The 21,124-nt window shown below is 45.5% G+C and overlaps 1 protein-coding gene across 1 annotated transcript in view; it reads right to left on the reverse strand.

The window, feature by feature from the left end:
- TTLL3 (tubulin tyrosine ligase like 3) overlaps positions 1–21,124 on the reverse strand; it is a 53,611-nt gene that overhangs the window by 31,753 nt on the left and 734 nt on the right. The window contains exons 2-6 of the mRNA XM_061613435.1: positions 20,600–20,718; positions 14,849–14,960; positions 14,659–14,754; positions 8,359–8,529; positions 381–465 (exon numbers count right to left, since the gene is read on the reverse strand). Of these exons, the coding sequence (XP_061469419.1) occupies positions 381–465; positions 8,359–8,529; positions 14,659–14,754; positions 14,849–14,960; positions 20,600–20,718 (583 nt within the window). The remainder of the gene's footprint in view (positions 1–380; positions 466–8,358; positions 8,530–14,658; positions 14,755–14,848; positions 14,961–20,599; positions 20,719–21,124) is intronic.

The following is a 21,124-nucleotide window of genomic DNA, read 5'->3' on the forward strand; positions in this document are numbered from 1 at the left end:
GCCCAGCAGAACATATAATACCCAAGCTCAGTTTCCTTAAAAAAAAACAACCACCATAAGTGGCTAGCCCTTCCATCTCTACAGAAAATCTTACAAATGTGTAGCGAGGAAGTAAGCAGGGATCAGTTCCTCACCAGACTCTAGTACCCACACAGAGAAGTGAGGCTTTACTGCTTGAGGCGTTACTTATAACTCCCTACAAGTTCAACTGCCCCTCCCAAAACTTGAGATCCTGCCCTCTTTTAATTCCTCAAGTCAATGACATTAATTCCAAATCCTTTTAAAATCTGGATTGTTGAAACAATACATTTGAGCAAAATACTACATTCACAAAGAACATAGACTGTGGCTGTCCAAAAAGCAGCTTCAGGATCATTCACCTGCATATTCTTGGTGCCAGCTCCACTGCCTGTAGAGCAACTCACAGTGGACAGTTATGTCAGTCATGGCGCACTGCACAGTCACCTGGGAGGGACAAGGTAACAGCTCATTGTTGCAGAAATTTAAGCACTGCTTAATCACATTAATACCCACACACTCAAGCCAGTAGGGCACCTTTCCCCCTCCAAACCCACAATTCCTATAACCCCAGCTCCTTTTCTTTCACCTCGTAACACTAAACCCATTCCCAAGCAAGTACAAAGTTCCCATGTAAACACAATCCCACAGAAACAGGTCTTTGAGCCAAGGCTCAACTGTGAAACATGGAATCATAATGAGGACAAGAGCACCTTTGTGCATGTGCAAAGGGCATTTTTCTCACCAAGGAGTCATTAGACCGCGGCAAGCAGACCTCTTCCATAGTGACTACTCCATAATGACTATTCCATAGTGACTACTCCCCACCACCACCACCAAGCTACTTCCCCACTTCCACAACCAGCACCCGACCACCAGCACCTACAGGCAGGTTCCAGGTTCTGAGTACACACACACACACCTCAGCCCCGTTCGTATCCGGAGAAGAGGTGGGATGGGAAGCGGGGGTAGGGAATTGGGGAGACAGCTGACGCCCCGGTTCCCGCCTGCGCGGGCCCAACACCTCCTCACAACTCCCACGCGGCTGTTTGGTGTCTCTATGGAAACCAGGGAGAGCGGCATGTGCTCCTGGAGAGGCTTGCTCTCCCCCCACCCCGAGACTCGGAAGGGTAAAGAAGGTTGTTTGCACAATCTTTGAGCAGAACGTATTCTACGCCGGAGCAGCAGAAGTCTTTTTAAAAAAGTAAATTGGGGGTGCTGTGGGTAAACGGGGGGATCAGATATTGTCGTGATTAGTGAGGACATCCCAAAAGCGATACACCTCTTTTTTAAAAACTGCTTATTGCCAGCAGCATCTGTATGAACTTTGCTGGAATTGCTTTTCAATACGTTTTCAAAGTTTTTTTTTAAATATGTTTTTAAGATGTTTTCTTTTTAAGATTTTGTTTAAGGTGTTTTTAGTGTTTTGTTCTTTGTCACCCTGGGCTCCTTCTTGGAGTAAAGGCGAGATAGAAATTTAATATTAAATTTAATAAAGCATCATCAGAAGACGCATTTAACTGGCCAGACGCTCTCTCTCTGTTTCTCTTTTGTACAGCTTTCCTCATTGTATGCCTTAAGGGAAAGGCAGCCAACATGGTGCCCTCCAGCTGTTGTTGGACTCCAACTCCCCTCAGTCTCAGCCAACATGGCCTATAGTCAGGAATGATAGGACCTGTAGCAACATCTGGAGGGCATTTCTTTGGCTATCCCTGCAAGGAACTGATGGCTATCCTGCAGCCATCTAATGTTGTTCGTCAATAGTCGGGGAGGATGGGAGTTGCTGTCCATGATGGCTGGAGCTGATGGGAACTGAGTTCAACAGCATCTGGTGAGCCCCAGGTTCCCCAACTCTGACTTAAAGCAGCAGGCTCCTTTAGGGTGATCCCTTGTCTGGCTGATAGTGATAAGATGCAATGATGCTGTCGTTCAAGATCTAAAGTGATGTGAGCAGCAGTAGGAACAAGCCAGTCACAGGATGAAAGAGAGGCTTATGAAGTCACACTGCAGATGGGGAAACATGACTCAAGACTAAGAATCGGGGGGGGGGGGAGTGGGGCTTTTGGAGCAGAGTTCGAGGACAAAAATGATGAGTAGTGAACATCACAAATGAGATCATGGTAGGCACAAGTATCCACAGCCTGCCTGAAGGGCACATATACATGGACACTATCCAAAAGGGGGACACTAGCCTCATTTACCTTAGTTGTGGCCCATGCTGTCTCCCTGCTACCTCTGATGACACATTCACACTTATGGCTTGCCCTTGTGCTTGAAGATTGGCAGAGCTACACCAGCCCACGAGGACCCTTAACTGTTAACAATTCGCGTGTAGGCAAAAGCCTGCTTCTGGTTACAGGTATGTGAAGCCCAGATGGGGCACAACGGGAGGGTTTGTGGCTCAGAAGCAAACAAGCCCCTTAAGATTGAGGCCTACCTTGAAAGAGAGGGCAAATGGCATGGCATTACCACCTGCATGGGACTGGCACAGAATGTTCAGGATGTCTCACCTGTGACATCAAAGGACAGCAGAACTACTTCATATTCCAGGCTTCTGTTCCATTCTCCCATTGTAAAGGATCACACACTAAACCACCCATGGGTAAGAAGGGAATGAGACAGAAATAATCCTTCTACCAAAAAAAAAAAAGGATAATGCCTCCATTATCCAAAATATTATATGGAAGAACATATACTACCAGAATTGTGTTTTGTGCACAGCGGGGGATCAACTGCAGCGAACAAACAAAACCCTCTCTCTGAAAGGTGAGCTATGTAGATTGGGAATTCTTCAGCAACAGTGGGGTGTTCTATCAAAACAGGACCAGAGGAGTTGCAACTGAGTTGCCAGAGGCATGAGGTAAGGGGGTTTTATATGAAAGACCATTGGCAGCAAACCTGGAAATTCAGAAGATACAACAAAGTGGTATTACTCCCTGTTAACAACAAAATTAGCAAGCCTATATAGTTTATCTAGGCTTAAAATGCAGTGGTTAGAAACCAGTGGCCCACCTATCTTTCCAGATACTTCCAAGAACCTTATTCACAAGGATTTTATCATCTGGTTAGCAGCAGCTCATCTTGAGGTTGCCCATTATTGACACTATGACACACCCTTCACATTCTAGGGTTAGTGGTCCAAAGTTTGGATGTTAGCATTAGCAGAGAAACTCACAGCATCCAACAGAATACTTTGTAGAGTTATAAAGGAGGTCATATTTTTGGAAACTTGGTATCTGCTATTGACTCATGTTGTCAGACAATGTGGTTTTGTACAGCATCTCACAATTCTTGTTGGCAAGGAGTACTACCAAACCACATGCGGTCCCTTGAATGAGTATATGGGGTTGCGAGTGCCTCTGGTTACCATATCTCAATATTTGGGCCATTTAATGATAATGTTAATGTCATGTGTATGTGTGTGCGGTATTGTACTTAGTTTCTTTACATGTTTACAATTTTTAATATTTTCCAAAAAACACACACACCACTTTTTGCCTACACAGCCGTGTTCTCGTCTAAGATGCACTGTCACTCTCTGCTTTACCACATTTATATGGCTCTTTGCCACAGTTTGCAGGTGCTTTACTTCATTTGCCATTTGGCTTCAGGACCATTTCAATGTTCCCCCTCCCCAGTCTAAGGGAGTAGGAAAAAGTATGTTTCTGATTGCATTTAGTGTATAATGTAGGGATTTGCTACACCACACAGTATCTCATATCAGGCAGTAGGAAGCAGCCCACAAATCCATTTATAGACTCCCAAGTCTCTTGCCTGTAACAGCACAAGCTGACCTTGAGAAACTAGTAAGATTACATCTCCTTAAGAAATACGTAATGGTTTAAACCAGACCTTTACAACTTCTCAAGAGAGCCGAGCTTGTGGTGGTGGGGGGAAAGATTTAGTTATTCACACACACTATTCTTCTCCAGAAGTGAGGGAAATCAACCTTTTGTCGGCAGAAGTGACATTAATGCTTTCCTTTGAGACAAGGAAAAATTTGTCAACTTCTCCCTGAGGAAAATGCAGCTCTAAGTGTAGGGCTTTGTAACTGATGAAATTTTGGCTTTGGAGGAAACTGATGTCATATTTATGCCAACCTTCACGTATTTTTATAAAACCCAACCTTGAGCTCAAGAGAGGAACGGCTAACCTGATGTTGATGGACTCCAACTCTTACAAGCTCCAGCCAGCATGACCCATATCAGAATTGACGGGAGTGAAGAGTATAACATCTGAAGGGCCACATTAACCACCCCTGCTATAGGGGTGTATATTGTGGAATATACACACAATACCTTCTTTATCAAATTGTATAGAAATAGGTGTATGGATAATATACATGCTGTGCAATATTTCTTTAAATATTCCCCAAGCATATTTCCAAAAGATCACTGCATGATTTTGGAAGTTTATTAGGGGCATTTCATCTCATTTATTATGTAAAAGAACACAGCTGCCAATACTGAAATGATTTAATTTTCCAGACATTAGTCTATAATAAAAGGTTATATTTTAGCACACATAAATGATGGGCAAGTTTCCTTTTCTGTGAATATCCCAGCATGGGCAAATCTAGAAATGGCTTTATAAAATCCTTTTTTGGATAAGTAGTGTTGAGGTCTATGCATGTAAAAAGGACTTGTATCACCTTCAATTTAAGCTAAGAGGTGTAACCTATTCAAGTCTTATGTCAGAATCCGACCCATACGCTCATCCTAAACCAACCTTATGGGATAACCCGGATTTTTTAAGAAAGAAATTGATATATTAGATCAACTGCCAGGAACAGAGAATTTTTGCAGTTCCCTATATTGGGCTTTAGATATAATCTACTAGCGAGTGCTGAATAACAATATTTTCATTTACAGCACCTGTTAGTGTCTATTTATATAGCATCTACTGAGTGTTTCAGCATCTCCTAAATTGCTGGAAGTAATTGGAGCATCACAGAAAGCTCACCCTGTTACCTATTGTTTATAAATGTTTATTGAAAACTTGTAAAGTACATCTTCAGGAGCTTAGAGGAGAGAGGAATGGAACAGGGAGAATGTGTCGCACAATCTAAATGGGAAATTGCTTTAGAACAGCCTTTCCCAACCAGTGTGCCTCCAGATGTTGTTGGACCACAACTCCCATCTTCCTGACCATTGGCAATGCTAGCTAAGGCTGATGGGAGTTGTGGTCCAACAACATCTGGAGGCACACTGGTTGGGAAAGGCTGCTTTAGAATCTATACATAATGTTTTCTGTAGATTTAAACAGATTGATTCAGCTAAAATGGATGTTTCAAGTATATTGATATCCACAACATCTTTTCAAGAAGGCATTGTCTAATTCTGATAGATGGTTGGAGGCATAATGTGGGAAATGCCTCACTGAGGCACATGTCCAGTGAAATTCTTTTTCTGGTCTGAAGCTGCTGTCCATGTCAATGTTGTATTGGCAAAACCCTTGGTATTTGCAGATGGAGGTGGACCTATCCAGCTAGAATACCTCTTCACTACAGAGAAGATTACTTGTTCTTTAGAAAGCAATGGAGAACTCTGAGATATCCTCATAACTTCATAGAGCATGTTCTTTGTAGGGAGAACAGAAGTAGGCAGACAGGTATGTACTGGTACATGAACAATGCCAAAACAGAACATGAATAACAGCACAAGAGTATCTAATGTGGCTTGCCTTGGTTTTGGGTGAATGTAGTCAGTGTATTGTCTACTAAGGTACAGAAAGAGTGAGGCACAAGGTACCACCTATTGAATCCTTTGGGGCAAGCACAGACTAGTCACTCCTACTTGCTGAGACATGACAAGAAATTCCATGGACTTTCCAGGCAGCATAACAAAATAGAGTAGGGAGAACATAGCACACCATAGAGAAACCATGCAAGCACCCTTACTTCAGGAGGCAAGGGGGAAAAGGCTTTAATAGGGAAGGTCCCACAGTAAGAAAGTTACAGCAAGTGCCATAGCAAGAAGAACCAAGAACTACAGATTCCAGCTCCGTCCCGTTCTGCTGATGCATGGCCTGGCCCCTCCCATCATAGCTCCCATCTGGCACAGGTATGGAAGGGAAGAGAAAGGGTAGGGTATGAACAGGAGGCAGTGCTGTGCTCAGAATGCTCTGATCATTGTGGGAGTAAGGGAAGGTGGGCTAGAGAGACTGATCTCTCCAGAGACTGGAGTGACTTGGCACAGGGGGACTGCTGTCTTCAATAGCCAGCTTGCCTACAAAATCATGATTCCTACACATCATTCAGGAGGCGGATCAAGGTAACCACACCTTGCGGACACCCTAGTGTGGAAGGCTCCAAGACAGGCTACCAGTTCATCCCAAAGAGATGCTTCAGGCCTCATTTACTAGGGTCCCACATTATAAAGGCAGCTACTTGTCAAGCTATTTAGAAGCAATTTTTTTTTGCATGCACAGCACTGAAACTCCCGCAACAACTCTTTCTGAGGGCTGCTGGAATAGCCAATCCCTCCCCTTCTCCCACAAGGACTTGGCCACTAGGAGACTGAAGTAGACAAATTACAGCAAGTGATCAGTCTTAAAAAAAGGATATCAAGTCGACACAGTCTTAAACAAGCACAGTTTTGTTCCAAAATTATTAAAAAAGCACCCTCCCCTCCCCTGGGCACGCTGGCGAGCATGGTGTACATTTAGCTGGGACAGCCCCCGCAGGTCTGGCTGCTTCTCATCTCACTCCCGAACTGTGGCCCTCTCTGTAGCCCCAGCAAGGTGGCTGTGCAGAGAGAGAATGAGAAAGCAAAGCTGTGGATTCCAGCCCTTGGTCTAGAACTGGGAGAGGAAAAAAGAGGGGGAAAAGATATTAAGTCAAAGGTGCATTCCTCCAATTGATTTAACTTCAGCTTCTGAGAAGCACACACTAGCAACCCTCACTTACACTTGCTAGGAAAAGGGCCTTTTCAATGGTGGTGCCCCAGTTATGGAATACCCTCCCCAGAGAGGCTTGCCTAGGCCTACATTTTAATGTTTTCAGTTCTAGGAGAAGAGTTTATGTTTACAGGCCTTTTAAATATATGTTAGTTCATTTTAGGTAGTTGCCAGGAATCACTTTCCCCTGATGGTTTTTATGCTGCTTTTCATGTTATATTGTATAGATATCGTATTAAAGCTTTGATTACATTTATAATGTTCTAATTTTAAGTTTGCAAGTGCCCAGAGAGCTTACTTTTTAGAACATTTCTTAAATCACTTTATATTCAGAAAGAATCTCCAAGCAATGTACAAAACAAAAATGATAACTGGCTGTAAGCCCAATAAAACATTATACTGTTCCAAAACTGTGTCCAGGCCATGATTATCCTTCAGCAAAGGTCTTGTGGAACAGAAATGTCTTCAAAGGGAGTTCCATAGCACTGGTGCTACTCCACTAAAACCCCTGTCTGTGTCACCTCAAGGCCATGTGGCTCTGTAGGAAGTGCCTCCCCTAATGAGTGCAGTGACCACACTGATATATATGTGACCCCTCAAACCACCTAGTCCCAATATGTTATGGCAGCCTTCCCCAACCCGGTGCCCTCCAGCTGTTTAACACAACTTCCATTAGCCCAGCAACATCTGGAGGGCCACAGGTTGGAGATGGTTGTGTTAAGGGCTGCATAGGTCAATACTAAAACCTTAAGCCTGGCCTTGTGGCATATTGGCATCGGCTTTGTTGAGGGGCGAGACAGAAGCGTCACAAATACTTTACTAAATGTATCAAAATGGCACGATTACTGCAACATCTTAAGAGCAGTTCAGTTTTATAGCTAGAACCTTACAAGTGAAGACATCTGGAAGATCTTGCTACCTGTCTTTTTGCTATCCCCTCCCTGAAGAGTTTTTTCATTTTCATTGCTATTGGTAGCACCATACAGATCATTCAGATCGCTTCTCTTGGAACATGGAATCCCACAAGCTCCTATTTGATTCTCATTGAAACCTTCACTAAAACAAACCCCATTCCACACTGGGGGGTTTTGTGATCTGGAGTACCAAACAAACATCAGAAATAAGTATTTATTGAAGGCTATGATGATGAACTTTACAGTCAAGAAGGGATTTGATGCTAGAGCTTCCATGCCCACACATAATTCTGAACTACAAAGAAACAAGCTGGCTCTAAAAATACTGGAAAACAATGCTTATGACAAAGTTCCCCACTTTCCATCTCTAAATAATTTTGATTTTGTATGGGTACCACCTAACCCACGACACTCTTCGCCTTCTACACATGATGCTGGCAGTCTCATGACTTACCAACAAAGCTCCCACAACCCAACGGTTTAACATACCACCCAACTATCACTTCTGTTACACCTAACAGACTCTTACATTCTTGAGGAACTCCTCTGCCACAATGCGAGCCCTGGCGTTGACCGACAGCTTCATTTCACTGATTTCCTTGTCAATTTCCTCCATGAAATGAATGACAAAGTCCACCAGCTTGTGCTTGTACATCTGCTCTGTATGGAAGTTTGTGATCAGGAAGCTAATGTCATAGCCCTAGGACAAAAGGAATGCAGCAGATAATTAGCATCAATTACTCACTGAGACTCACCAATCATACTTCCTACTCATTCTGTCACTTATTCAGCATGGTCAGAAACGTAATTGGCCTGTTTGCCCCCCTCTTTCCCCACTATATATAGTGGGTTTGGGAGCTCTGAGACCAATTTGTACTGACAACCCAGTCAAATCTAACAGTAGAAAGAATCAGGAGAATAGGCAGACCTCACTGGAGAACCAACCTGTTGGTTGTCTCATTACTTAGCTGTTGAAATTGCAACACCAATTATGGAGACAGCCACTTTAACATTCTTCAGTGTCTAAGAGGTCACACAAACACACATCTTGTGAGAAAACTCGAGTCAAGACATTCCCGTTCCGTGCCCGGTACCTGCCGGGCAAAAGGGGCGTGTTTGCGGCTGCTGCCGAAGCCAGGCCGCCATCAAGGGTGTGTGCGTGCGCACGTGGCGTGCCAGCGCGCCGTCGTGACGCACAGTAAGGAGGCGGGGCAGCTGAAGGCCATTTAAGGCCACTCCACCAGCCTCCCGCCCTCCTTTGAATTTTGGCGGCGGAGGCCTTGTGGCGGCGGCTGCTGCGCGCCGCGGGGAGCCTTCCGGCCGCGGCGGGCCCTTTGGTGCGCCGGCCTAGCGGGGGCAGCGGCGGCAGCGGGACGCGAGGGGCCTTCGGGCCGCGGCGAGGCTCGGGAGGCCTTCCGGCCACGGCGAGGCCTTTGATGGGCCGGCCTCGGGGCTGCGACGAGGCACATGGGGACTTCCAGCGGCGGCGAGGCACGGGAGGACTTTCAGCCGCGGTGAGGCCTCTGATGGGCCGGCCTTGCGGCTGCGACGAGACGCGTGAGGACTTTCAGCCGCAGCGGGGCACGGGTGGCTTTCCAGTTACAGTTTCAGTTTCAGTTACCCCTGAGGAAGAATCTTTAACTCAGAACATGTCAGGCCTAAACAAACTGCACTGCTATGGGGGCACCTTTGATGCTCTTCTGCTCTCTCCTGTTTCTTTCCTTCAAACTATCACCTTCTGATTCCATCATTTATCATAGAAATAATGTTTGGGATTAAGGGAAACACAACAACCTACTTCTAGTTAAATAGTACCCTAGACTTTCTATCATAAACCTGGAATATGTGGAGTAGGGGGAGAGACAATGTTTAAAATTTAATTCTATGCTGATAGTAAAAGAGAGATTGAAAAGGCCAAATATGTCTTGCAACCCAGGGCATGTGTGTCTGTGTTTTAAGTATGCAGAGAGAAATGTTTACTTTAGCTGAAGGTGAATTACAGTCAGCATTTTTATGGATTAAATATAATTTGAAAAGAACAGTAGGGGAAAAGGTTATTTTAAGGATTTTCTATTTAAACTAAACAAAATATTTATGCAGGCAGGCTTCTGTGCAGAACATAGAGGCAAGTATTCATGGAGAGCTCCTGTCTGTTTCTCTAAGCATAGTAATGCAGCAGGTAAAGGGATGATGCATAGACGAAGAGCTGTCTCTCTCCTCTTCTATGTATTTAGGTCCAGTTCCACACTTTATGTGGCAATTGACATTGCCGCTTGCTCACTACATGTCTCTCACAATGCTGTAATGGGTGGCAAACCTCCAGTTAGGGCCAGCAGATACTTCTATTGGGGTCCCCTTCCCATTACAGAAAGCAAAATAGGAATAGACTCCTTTTCTTGATACTGAAGTGTATTTTTAGTTTAAACTAAATGTTACTTTTCAGTTACCAATTACCTAGAGAGGTAGTGGGCTATCTGACACTGGGGGCATTCCAGGGGCAGCTGGAGAGGGGATGCTTTTATTAAGGGATGTACTGAGAAGGCCATCCCACTTCCTCACTGTTTTGCAAACCAGGAAAGTTCAGAGAAGGGGTTAGTCAATTAGGGAGAACTTGAGATGAGAGGGCCCCCCAAAAAAATTGCCTGCACTCCCACACCCTCCTGCTGCCTGTGGCCGCCACTTCTTTTGCAGAATAACCTAGAAAGATGCTCTGTCATAACGTAGCGGCCATTTGGATTGGAGCAATGCAATGTAATTACAAAGAGCAGAGGCTTTCTGATGAGGGTGGGGGGCAGCTGGAGACAGAAAGGAGGCTGCAGGAGCCAGTAGGGACCCCCAGTTAGTGCTGCAACCTCACCTCCAAAACTACTTCAACTCCAAATGCAAAGGGAACTCATCCCCCCTTTTTTCACTGTCAAGCTTCTCCCCCCCCCAAATACGTTCTTCAAAACCCAGGTAAAAATATATGAACCTTTCCATCAGTTAAGTCCCATAAACCTCTGTCCTAAGACCCATTTAATCTGTGGTATTCTGAGTAAACACACATAGGATTCTGCTGTATGTGTGCAATCACATGCACCCTTCCGGGGGAGGAAGTAACGATACACTCGGGGATTTTCTCATAAGTAAGTATGCATAGAATTGGTCCAATTCATATTTCTCTGAGTAAATTATTTAAACATAATGGAATTAATCACGTGCAGGCTGCACATTTGCTTGCATCTTCTCTTTAGCTAGTTTACAAACTGGTCTGTAGATAAGGTGCCCACCTTTTTTACAGGCCTCTAGTCCTGTGCTTTTAAGAGTCATCTGATCTGCAGACATTAGAAGATGACATTGCTTAACTCCATGCCATCTAATAACTGCTGAATACGAACCTGCTATTAAAGGCACAACAACAAGCCAGAAGGATATGTGGGGCCAGGGCCCCCCAAAGGAGTGGGAAGCAGCCCCCAGCAGAGGCTGCTTGAGAAAAGTGTCCCTTCCCAGCTACGCTCGAGGGCTATGGACCTTGCTTGCAGACTGCCCAGTTATGGGGAGACTCATTTTATGATGTGGTTTTTCTTTATTATGCGGTTTTCCGGATCCTATGGACGCACTGGTCCAGGGGACAATTGATGAAGACACACAGTTGGGCAGGGTTATTGGCCCCTTCCCATCATCCCCTACCTCTGCTCTCTCAGTGCCCCCCCTGTATAGTGCCCAAAGTGGCAGTGGGCAAAGTCTACCTGATTCACCATCCGTCATACAAGTGGGGTCAGTCAGTGATGGCTTCATACCAGATAGTCTATGCACAGTGCACTACACTTCATTCAATATAGTGCGCACCTGTGGCAGAGATGCCTTATGGGCAAGTGTGGCAGCTAATCTGCCTGCGTTGCCAGCTGTTACACATGGTGGATTTTGAGCTGCTGAGTTTTGCCTTTTAGGTCAACTATGCAGCAGAGCATTACCTATGGGCTGCTGTATTCTTGCATGGAGCACTTCAGCCCCTTCTTGGAAGGGACAGCCAGGAGACGAGAGGCCCCAGAAGCGGTGGGGCACTATTTTCATGATGTCCAGTTCTCGGGTAGGGCAGACTTTGGGTGCATGTTAGCGCTTGATGGCACAGTTTATAGCGTAGCTATGAACTGGGGAGTTCTTTTGGCAGCTGGGAAAGTGGAGGATCCTGCCCCAGTGTTCACCTTCCAGGGTATTAAAATCGACTTTTGGACCCAGGGCTGCAGGCTGCCTGGGAAAAGCTTGAATTGTTGCAGATCAAGATCCTGAAGTTTTCAGGGGCTGGGAAAGTGTTTGCTTTCTGCCCTTCAGGTATTGGGGGCCTTCTGCGGTGGGGTTTATAGTGCCATAACAGGGATTTCACAGCCTTACCACAGGTTCAGGGTTTTGGCTGCCTTATGCGCCAACCTGCGGTGTGGCCCCCTCCGTTCCTGCAGTGCGTCAATGGTGTTTCAGTTAGAGGAAGGACCGACTCTGCTAGTCCCATACCGCATACTGGGAGATGGGGGAGGGGAGTCAGAGATGGTCAGGGCAGGAGGGGATTCCTGGGAGTTGGGGGATGGCAGGGGCTATGCAAAGTGTGGCCTATTCCTAGGAATCTCGTCCTGGAATTCATCACAGATGGTAGGAGTAAAGCTTGTCTGCCAGTGTGTCGCAAGGTAGGCTTGCAGGGGGCCTTTAGGACCATTCACATGTCTTGGGATATGTCATGTGCTGGCCAGCTGGCCCATGCACACCCCCATACCCCTTATCCTCACCCTCCATGTTCACCTGACCCGCCAGGGATTGTTGATCAGGGAGGTGCCCTGTGACCATCATGCTTCAAAGCTCAGCGGTTACATGTAGCACCCCTCACACTTAATTTTGGAGCCTTCCGGATGGGGGGTGGGGGTGTTTGGGGCCAGGTCAGACTTCCCTTCGAGCCATCCTGGGGTCCAAGGTTTGTTTCCAGGCAGACCAGGGGTACAAGAGTCATTCCACATTATTTTACCCTCCCCTGGACTGGACACTTCCCCATGACGGCGACATAGTGTTTTTGGCCGGAAGCTATAGGCCTGGCTGCCTGATATTCAGGGGGAGGGATCTTCCCTCATAAAGTTTCGGTCTAGTGTCGCGATGCCTGGGAGCGGACCCATGGGGGTTTGAGGGCCATGCCCCTCCGGAATTGGGGTTGCCTACCCGGCAGTGGAATTGCCTACCTGGGACGGTCTATTTGGTTTTTGTATATGCAGGTGCAGGCCGCTAGGAGGTGGAAGTAGGGGGCGCATGGAATACATTCACCCCAGGGGCGAGTCTGAAGGTCTGGGACCCAACTGTTCACGATTGTTTCTGTTTTTGGCAGGTTGCTGGACGGGGATGGAGCAGATGCGCAGTCTACTCTGCAGCCATGGCATGAGCTCATAGGCTGGCCTTGGGGCCGCAAACGCACATTGGTTCACAGCTGGGCCTCTGATGGTGGGCCATGGTTTGGTGACTGGGTCGACAGAGTATGCGCTGGAATGGTCTCCTACCCATGTCGTTCCAGCAGGGTTCAGGGCAGAAGGTTACTGAAGGGCAAGACATGTGAGAACATGCAGTTGAGGCCACAATAGCCTCTGGTCGTCTGCTATGGTCAGACAGGAAGGGCAAGGCCCTCAGTGGCAGGCATGTGAGGACATGCAGCTGAGGCCTTGGTAGCCTCGGGTCGTCTGCTGTGGTCAGACATGGAGGGCAAGGCCCTCAGTGGCAGGCATGTGAGGACATGCAGTTGAGGCCACGGTAGCCTTGGGTCGTCTGCTGTGGTCAGACATGGAGGGCAAGGCCCTCAGTGGCAGGCATGTGAGGACATGCAGTCGAGGCCTCGGTAGCCTTGGGTTGTCTGCTGTGGTCGGACATGGAGGGCAAGGCCCTCAGTGGCAGACATGCTTGGACATGCAGTTCGGGAGGCAACGATGCCATCCTCCTGATGGACCTGCAGAGGGGTCTGCATGAGATTCTTATCGGGTGTGGGGTAAAGGGAGACTAAGCAGAGGCTTGTCCCCCTTTTGTGGCAAAGAAGTGCGGGAAAAGGTTTAAAGGGAAAGGGCAGCTAGGTGACACCTTTAGGCACCTTTGGGGGCGATTGGCGGTCCGGGGGCCTGCAGCTCAGGGCTATACGGCCCGGGGGGCAGAACATGGGCCGCCTTTGGGGCCAACGTGCCTCATCCGCTCGGAGTTTCACGGCTCCGGGGGGCGGTGATGCGGGTTGGACCCCCTACACATCTTCTGGGTGTGGCCTGAGCTGGGGGTCTGGCACAGGGCAGCCCCGGGCTCAGGCAAGGTTTGGTCGCCCTATGGCTGCAAGCAGGCTTTGCCTGGATCATCAGAATGCTCCCGCACTTGATTTCCCCTCTGCAGGTTCATTATTCTAATTGATTCCGTTTAATAAAGTGGCCCATGATTTAACCCAATGAATGGTGTTTGTGTTTTATTTCGGCAATAGGCCGCAATAACATTCACATAAACTCAAGTCATTAGGATCCTAAGTCAAATTCACCAAGCTCAACACAAAGTGCTCTAATAAAGGGATGAAACCACAGAACTGGTATGGCTCAAAAGAATGTAAGAAGAAAGCTATTGTCACTGTTAATACTACTGTGGAAGGATGTCACTACTGGTAATCTAACATTCTTTGAAGACAAAAGGAGATAAACGTTATCTCAGAGAGGGCTTAACATTACTTGTAGCAGTGAGGTGTGGGATATGCTACAACTGTCAAAGAAACAGCCTGTGTGAACAGTTGTTCCTGTTTAAGAGACAAAGGACTGAGTCGGTTGCGCTGTGCGATTGACTCTGGGTCAGGTCTCCTCACCTCAACTGGTTTCCGACGTAAAATGAAGAAGTTCTCTGCTCTCATCATCATGAAGCGCATAAATTTGTGACACAGAATCTTCTCAATCTCATCAGCCTGCAGAAAGGAAAGGGACATGCATTGGCATTTTCCTCCAGGTTGAATTGCTGTTACCATCCCATCCCTCACCTCCCACCTGCATCTGGCTTACCTGCTTCACTGCAATACTAACTCTCACAGAGTTGATAGACCCTTCAATGAGGACTTTCTCTTTCTCATTTCTGCTGATGATCACTGGCTGCAGCAGTAGTTCTTTGCTGCTCCTGCAAACCCACAAAGACAGACAAATCTATGTCAAATCACAGAGGGGAACATTTCATCTCTCCTTTGGCGGGAATTCCAGCATAGCATAACCCACTGTTCTCTTCTCTCCCTAACCACTGAACTTGTATTCCTAAATGCTAGCTCCAAAAGGTTTCACAGTTTTTTAACATACAGGAGGTGGAGGCCCACGGAACGGCATTCTCTGTGGCCTCTAAGTTGTGGAATTCCATCCCTGCAGAGATGCATCTGTACAACTTTTTGTTATATGCTGGAGGTGCACCTCTTTACCCTGGCCTCTGACACCTGATCCACGCTTGGCTCCTGATTGGTCTTTGTTTTAACTGTTTTTACTACTGTATTCTTCAATTGTTGTAGGCCACCTGGGACTTCATGGTGAAGGATAGGTAAGAAACCAAATAATACTTCTTCTCTGGACCACGTCTGCAAAAGTGTTGAAGTTAGTTTGCAGAACCTGTACCTTTGCCTGCCAAGGATAGACAACATATGGCCTGTAGGTTGTAACCTATCCTCCAATACCTTTCCCTCCAGCAACTGCAATGTGCCAAACTCAGCCATGGAATACTTGTTCTGGGGAAGGCACATACAAGATACAGCCCAAGGGCCATACATTGCCAATCCCTGCCGAAAGGGATTCATTCAATTATTTGTCCAGAATAATTAAAGTAAAATATCTGAGTGCAAACAGAGCAAGCTGTTAAGATTCTCTACACAAAGCATTGTCAGAAGTGCCTCTCTAAGTTCCATAACATTTTATTCACAACTTTTAGAAACACCATTTGTTCCAGTACCATCTCATTTATTTTGTGAACAACCCGATGTCTACAGGCCAGGCAGCTCTAGAATTTGCTCTTGCAGCTAACCAGCCAGAAGACTGAAGAGGGTCCAAGTCTGGCAGTTGCAGGCATGTGCTCTTTCGGCACTTAGCCAGACCACAAGCACTTCCTCTTGTACACATGTAACAGCACTTTAGTTCACACAGAAGTTACTGGATTCAGTAACCAGCAGCGAGAGAGAGGAAATATGTAACTAATCTCAATCCCCATCATTGTATTTGTAAAAAGGAGCAGCAAACCAACATATAACTCAGTGTGCAGCAGCACACAGAAGTGTTGGGCCCTGTTCATCCAGTACAGACTCACTGCCACAGCCCACCACAGTACCAATCTGTAGAGTACTGATATACAATACAGTTGTTATGAGAATAGTGACATAAAAATATAAGCCAGCATCTGGCAGGACACAACAAAATCTCGTGATTTTGATTTCCTTGAACCTTTCCGGCCAGCTAACACACCCATGTGAAACATAAGTGCATTAGTCATATTTGCCTTTTGAGCAAATATGAGATTACCAATTTGTTTCACAGCTGAGACCCTGTTTAAATATTTCTCCAGTCGTATTACTCACATGATTCAATAACATTTTGAATAAGGCAGGATCTGCTAGGGCTCTTAGTGCTCAGAGTTTCATGGCACCCTTTTCAGAGTTTCAAATGGATTTTTAAATCAATTTCCTACAATCCCCTATTTTCATAAGAGAACTTATAGAAACTGTAAACCAATACATTTTTATTCATGCGTTCACCATACAGAATTCCAGGGACTTGTTACAGTCGTTCTAAATATGGATTCAAATCAAACCTAGGAAGCCATCATTACAAACATAAACAACAAAGGTTTGAGTAGTCATACTTATGGAGAAAAGGCTGCTAGGACAGGAAAGACCCAGGTACAAATCCCCACTCAACCACAAGGCTCAATGAGTAACCTTGAATCAGTCATTCTCAGCCTGACCTACCTGGTAAGGTTGTGAGAACAAAATGGGGGTGAAACCATATATGCCACCTTTAGCTCCTTGGGAGGAAAGTTGTGATGCAATAGAATGTAGCACGCACGCACATTTTCAAAATTTAGAGCAGTATCCAATGCTAGTCATACCTGGAGCAGACGCACTGGTGTTAACAGAAAAGGCTAACAGCTCAATTAATTTCAATGGGTCTACTCTGAGTAAAACTTAGTTGGAAACAACCCCTAGGTTAGAGTGTCTGAACAAGCTTTCCATTGGTCAAGAGGCAGTCCAATTGCTTGCCTTCTATGCCGCCCACCTTGGTTTCTTGTCCACCTACACGCCTATACCCCTCCTCATAAAAATCCTAGGGGGGGGGGACCTTAGCATGAAATTCTGCAAAAAGTATCCCAATGTACAAGATTCTGCAGTTGTGCAAAGCTTGCATATTAAAGAAAACCTCTCAAGTTACCAACCGCATTTAGTTATTCCAATTTTTCTGAATTCCTGTATATGGAGCTGTGCTCCACGGAGAGAGGGGGAGAATCCTAAGACAGTTAATATGGAATAACTGCATACATTGACATTTCTTAATAACTCAACTCACATGAGACAGAGGCATTCCCAGATTCAAGATATACAGTATGGAACCTTGCTTCGTATACTACTTATCTGAAAAGAATGATTCTCCGTGCAGTTATTGGTGAATATAAGAGCGGCCCCGGTTGCTGGGTTAGATCAAGGGTCCATCTAGTCAAACTTCCTGTTCATCACAGTAGCGAGAAAAAAGAAAAAAGGGGGGAGGCCCAAGATGCTAGAACAATATTTTATTCGAGAGCTCTCGAATAAAATATTGTTCTAGTATCTTGGGCTTCCCCCCCTTTTTTTCTTTTTTCTGGTTTTGGATGATATCCACTTTCATCTGTTGGTATCACAGTAGCTAACCAGAAGCCTCTGGGAATCCCACAATCAGGACATAAAGACATGAGAACCCACCACCACCACCACTGCTCGCTGAGCAATTGGCATTCAATGGTGTACTACTGCTTAACATTTAAAGCTCTGTTTAGCCACCATGGCCAACAGCAGCTGATAGATCAATCCTTCCTGTTCTTTTATCAGTTACTAATCTATAAGATAGAGGGGGAGACTCTCCAAGTCTCTCTATATGGACCTCGGAACTCTCCCCAACTACACCCCCTACTAATCCCACTTGCTACCCTCCCTTGGTGTTTTTGCCTAACTGGAATGTGCCCTTGAACTCTGATAATGCATTTTGCTTGTCTGGATGGAGAATAAAGAGAGGGGTGTGTGTGCGTGGGAGTGCACGCTGGTGTGTAAAGTAGCCAAGGTAAAATTTGCTGCTCTTTCCATTTTTGCTGGAATGTGTCCCTGAACTATGATAATGCCTCTTGCTTGCCTAGATGGAGAGATGTCTGGAAGTGGAATGCATATAGAAACCTTCAACTTTTGCATATCTGGAAGGCAGCATTGCTCCTCCTACTTGTTGTACCTGGACCCACCCACTGCTAGCATGCAGCCCACAAAGGTTGCCCATGACAGAATGTGGCCTTCGGGTTGAAAAAAGTTCTCTAATGTTGTTATAAGAGAACCTGTCCTCTTATCCTATTATGGCTAAGCTTGTTCAAGAGCCTTTGGTGAGAGACTTTGTGAAAAGCTTTGCAAAAGTCCAAGTATACCTTTGCTATATCACCACAACTCGACATGTTTGCTGACACTCTGTTAAATGAAGATTAAATACACTTAAGACGGCCTCGCAAATCATAAGACATTACAAATTCCTGGGTAATGCAGCACTAGTAAACCAGGGCTTCATCCATTTGTTTGCACAGTCAACACTCATTTGTGGAGACCAGGAAGATTTGGAGACCAAAGCACATTGTTCAGAAACTGTATCTAGAGCCACCAAGGCATGGAAATGGGGATGGGAGAGGCAAGAAAGTGACAGGAACTGGGAGGACAGCTGTAGTAGGAGCAAGGCAAAGGAATAAGCAGCAGGAGATAAGCAGAGGGCAGGCATGGCCCTCATTCATTGGTGACCATGCCACCTCCTTCCCATTCTTAATACAAGTCAGTAGAGTGGCATTTCCTCCATTGAATTGTTCCTCAAACTATGCTCTAGGCTCCCCTCAGTGGGCTGTGGAAAACCCTCAGGTTGGAGGGCAGGAAGGATTGACAGATTCACAATGAATGTCTGAGTGGCTGCAGTTTTCTCTCTGTGGCTAACTAGCCTTTCCAGATAAATGACAAAATGATGCCTCCCCTTGCTCCTGTCCCCGTATGACTGTCTCATCTTCAATTCTCCAACCCGGTAGAAAAGTGATGACAAGCCGGGGGTTACTCGCTCAGAGATGAAGGTCACTAGTGACCCATTTTCCAACTTCTTGGGGTGGTTTTTGGAGGAGTCCATGAGGCTGCAGAGGTAATGGAGATCTCTGAATGATTGAGCACATGCATAGCTCTTGGAATCTAAGTATGCTGAAAGCAAAAGAGATTAAAAAATGGGACACCCCCCGTTTCAAAAGGTTTGTGAACAGCTATATGAAGAAAGGGGAAAGGTTGACATTGTGTATCTGTAGTCTTGAAGGGCCATTTGAAAACCACTGATCTGGAATGAAACTATGGCATGAGAGTCAACATACAAAAAATAAAATAAAAACAAAACATACTGTAAAACAGGTAAGCCATCATCCTAATTAACACTATCCATGTTAGTATAGCAGGATACTTGGGCCATGGGAGTCAGATAGCATGCTACTGTGGTCACAAAAATATGAAATGAGTGGGAATGATAAGCATAAGCTAAGAAATAAGGCCATTAGAGGTGTGACAATTGGTTCTAGCTGTGACCAGGGGAGAAAATGCAAAGAACAAAATATAGAACTAAAAATGAAAGTCCTTGTAAAAGCAATTACAGCCTTTGTGTTAACTTACAGTGCAATCCTAATCATGTCTACTCAGAAGTAAATCATATTAAACTCAATGGGACTTACTTCCAGGTAAGTGAAAAGACAATTATAGCCTTATGTTATGTATAACATATAAACCTTTCAGTAATTAAATAAACAGATTTAATTTAACAGAGTTTTTTTAAAGGACTAGAGCCTTATTTATTCACTGAATTTCTATCCTACCTTTTAGTGTATATGCCCTCCCAAGATGGATTACAGCATATCAACAAAACACATTAAAATTACAAGATTTAAAATAGCAATAAAAACACTATAAAAATAACTAACAAATACAACCGTTCTTCGAAGAAAACAACCATAAAATTACCTTAATTCAAACCATTTTTTAAAAAAAGTCTCTAGGATATGGAAAACCTTGAACAATGTGTGAACAGAGAAAGGTAATGAAATAAAGATGCACAGTATCCCTCCACCACCAGCCTATCTTGACAAATAGCATTTCACTTTGAGACTGCTACAATCTGGACAGTTTCTGGTCTCCAAGACAACCTTCATCGCATTCCATTCATTCTCCCCTGACTCCTCCTCCTCATTTTCTCCATGTCATATGCTTCTTTTAATCTCCATCCCCTTGTACCCATCTGCTTTCTTTGCTTCTTCAGGGAGCCTCTTACAAATCTTTTGAGGACTGTTTTAGTCAGTTGCCCTCTAGCTTCATACCCACTGATTTAATGTCCAGTACCTATAATACAGGGTGATTTTTTTGAAATACACACCATTTGTTTACCTTAATTCACTACCTTCAGAGAACACACACAAAAGGGGAAGACTGGCAAGGCTATAGGAAAGCATATAAAAGTCATATATTGTAACCTCATTCTTCCCCATTACCCACACACCTGACTTCCACCTCTGGCTTATTGTGCCGCTCCACGACCTGGGACGAAAAGTTCTCCAGGCACAGGGCAGCCTGCAGGGTAGCACGCACTGCATTGAGATAGGGGCGGAGGGTGGCAGTCTGTAAGGAAGAATGGAAGACATCAGGCATCACAAATTTGATGGGTCTCCAAAATGACACACCCGCAGCTCCTTCTAGGAAGAAAGGCTGCATATACATTTAATAAATAAATAAATAAATCGAACATGACCGTGACGTCACCACACACACACTCATTTCAACATGAGGATATCAGAGCACTGGGCCACCTAACCACTAGTAAGGTCTCCCCATAGCAAGTAGCAGCTTTCCCAACATCCCAAGGGCGGCTCTTTCCCAGCGCTGTTACTTCGCGTCCTTTCAACCGAGAGGCTCTTGCAGCCCCCAACTCACACTACGCCCAATCGCAGCCTTAGTCTCCATTGAGCTACCCCGACGTCTTCCTCCTGCATCCATTCCACCTCCATTGACAAGCTACTGACAATCC

Source organism: Rhineura floridana, chromosome 3, assembly GCF_030035675.1.
Source record: "Rhineura floridana isolate rRhiFlo1 chromosome 3, rRhiFlo1.hap2, whole genome shotgun sequence".
Taxonomy (NCBI): Eukaryota; Metazoa; Chordata; class Lepidosauria; order Squamata; family Rhineuridae; genus Rhineura; species Rhineura floridana.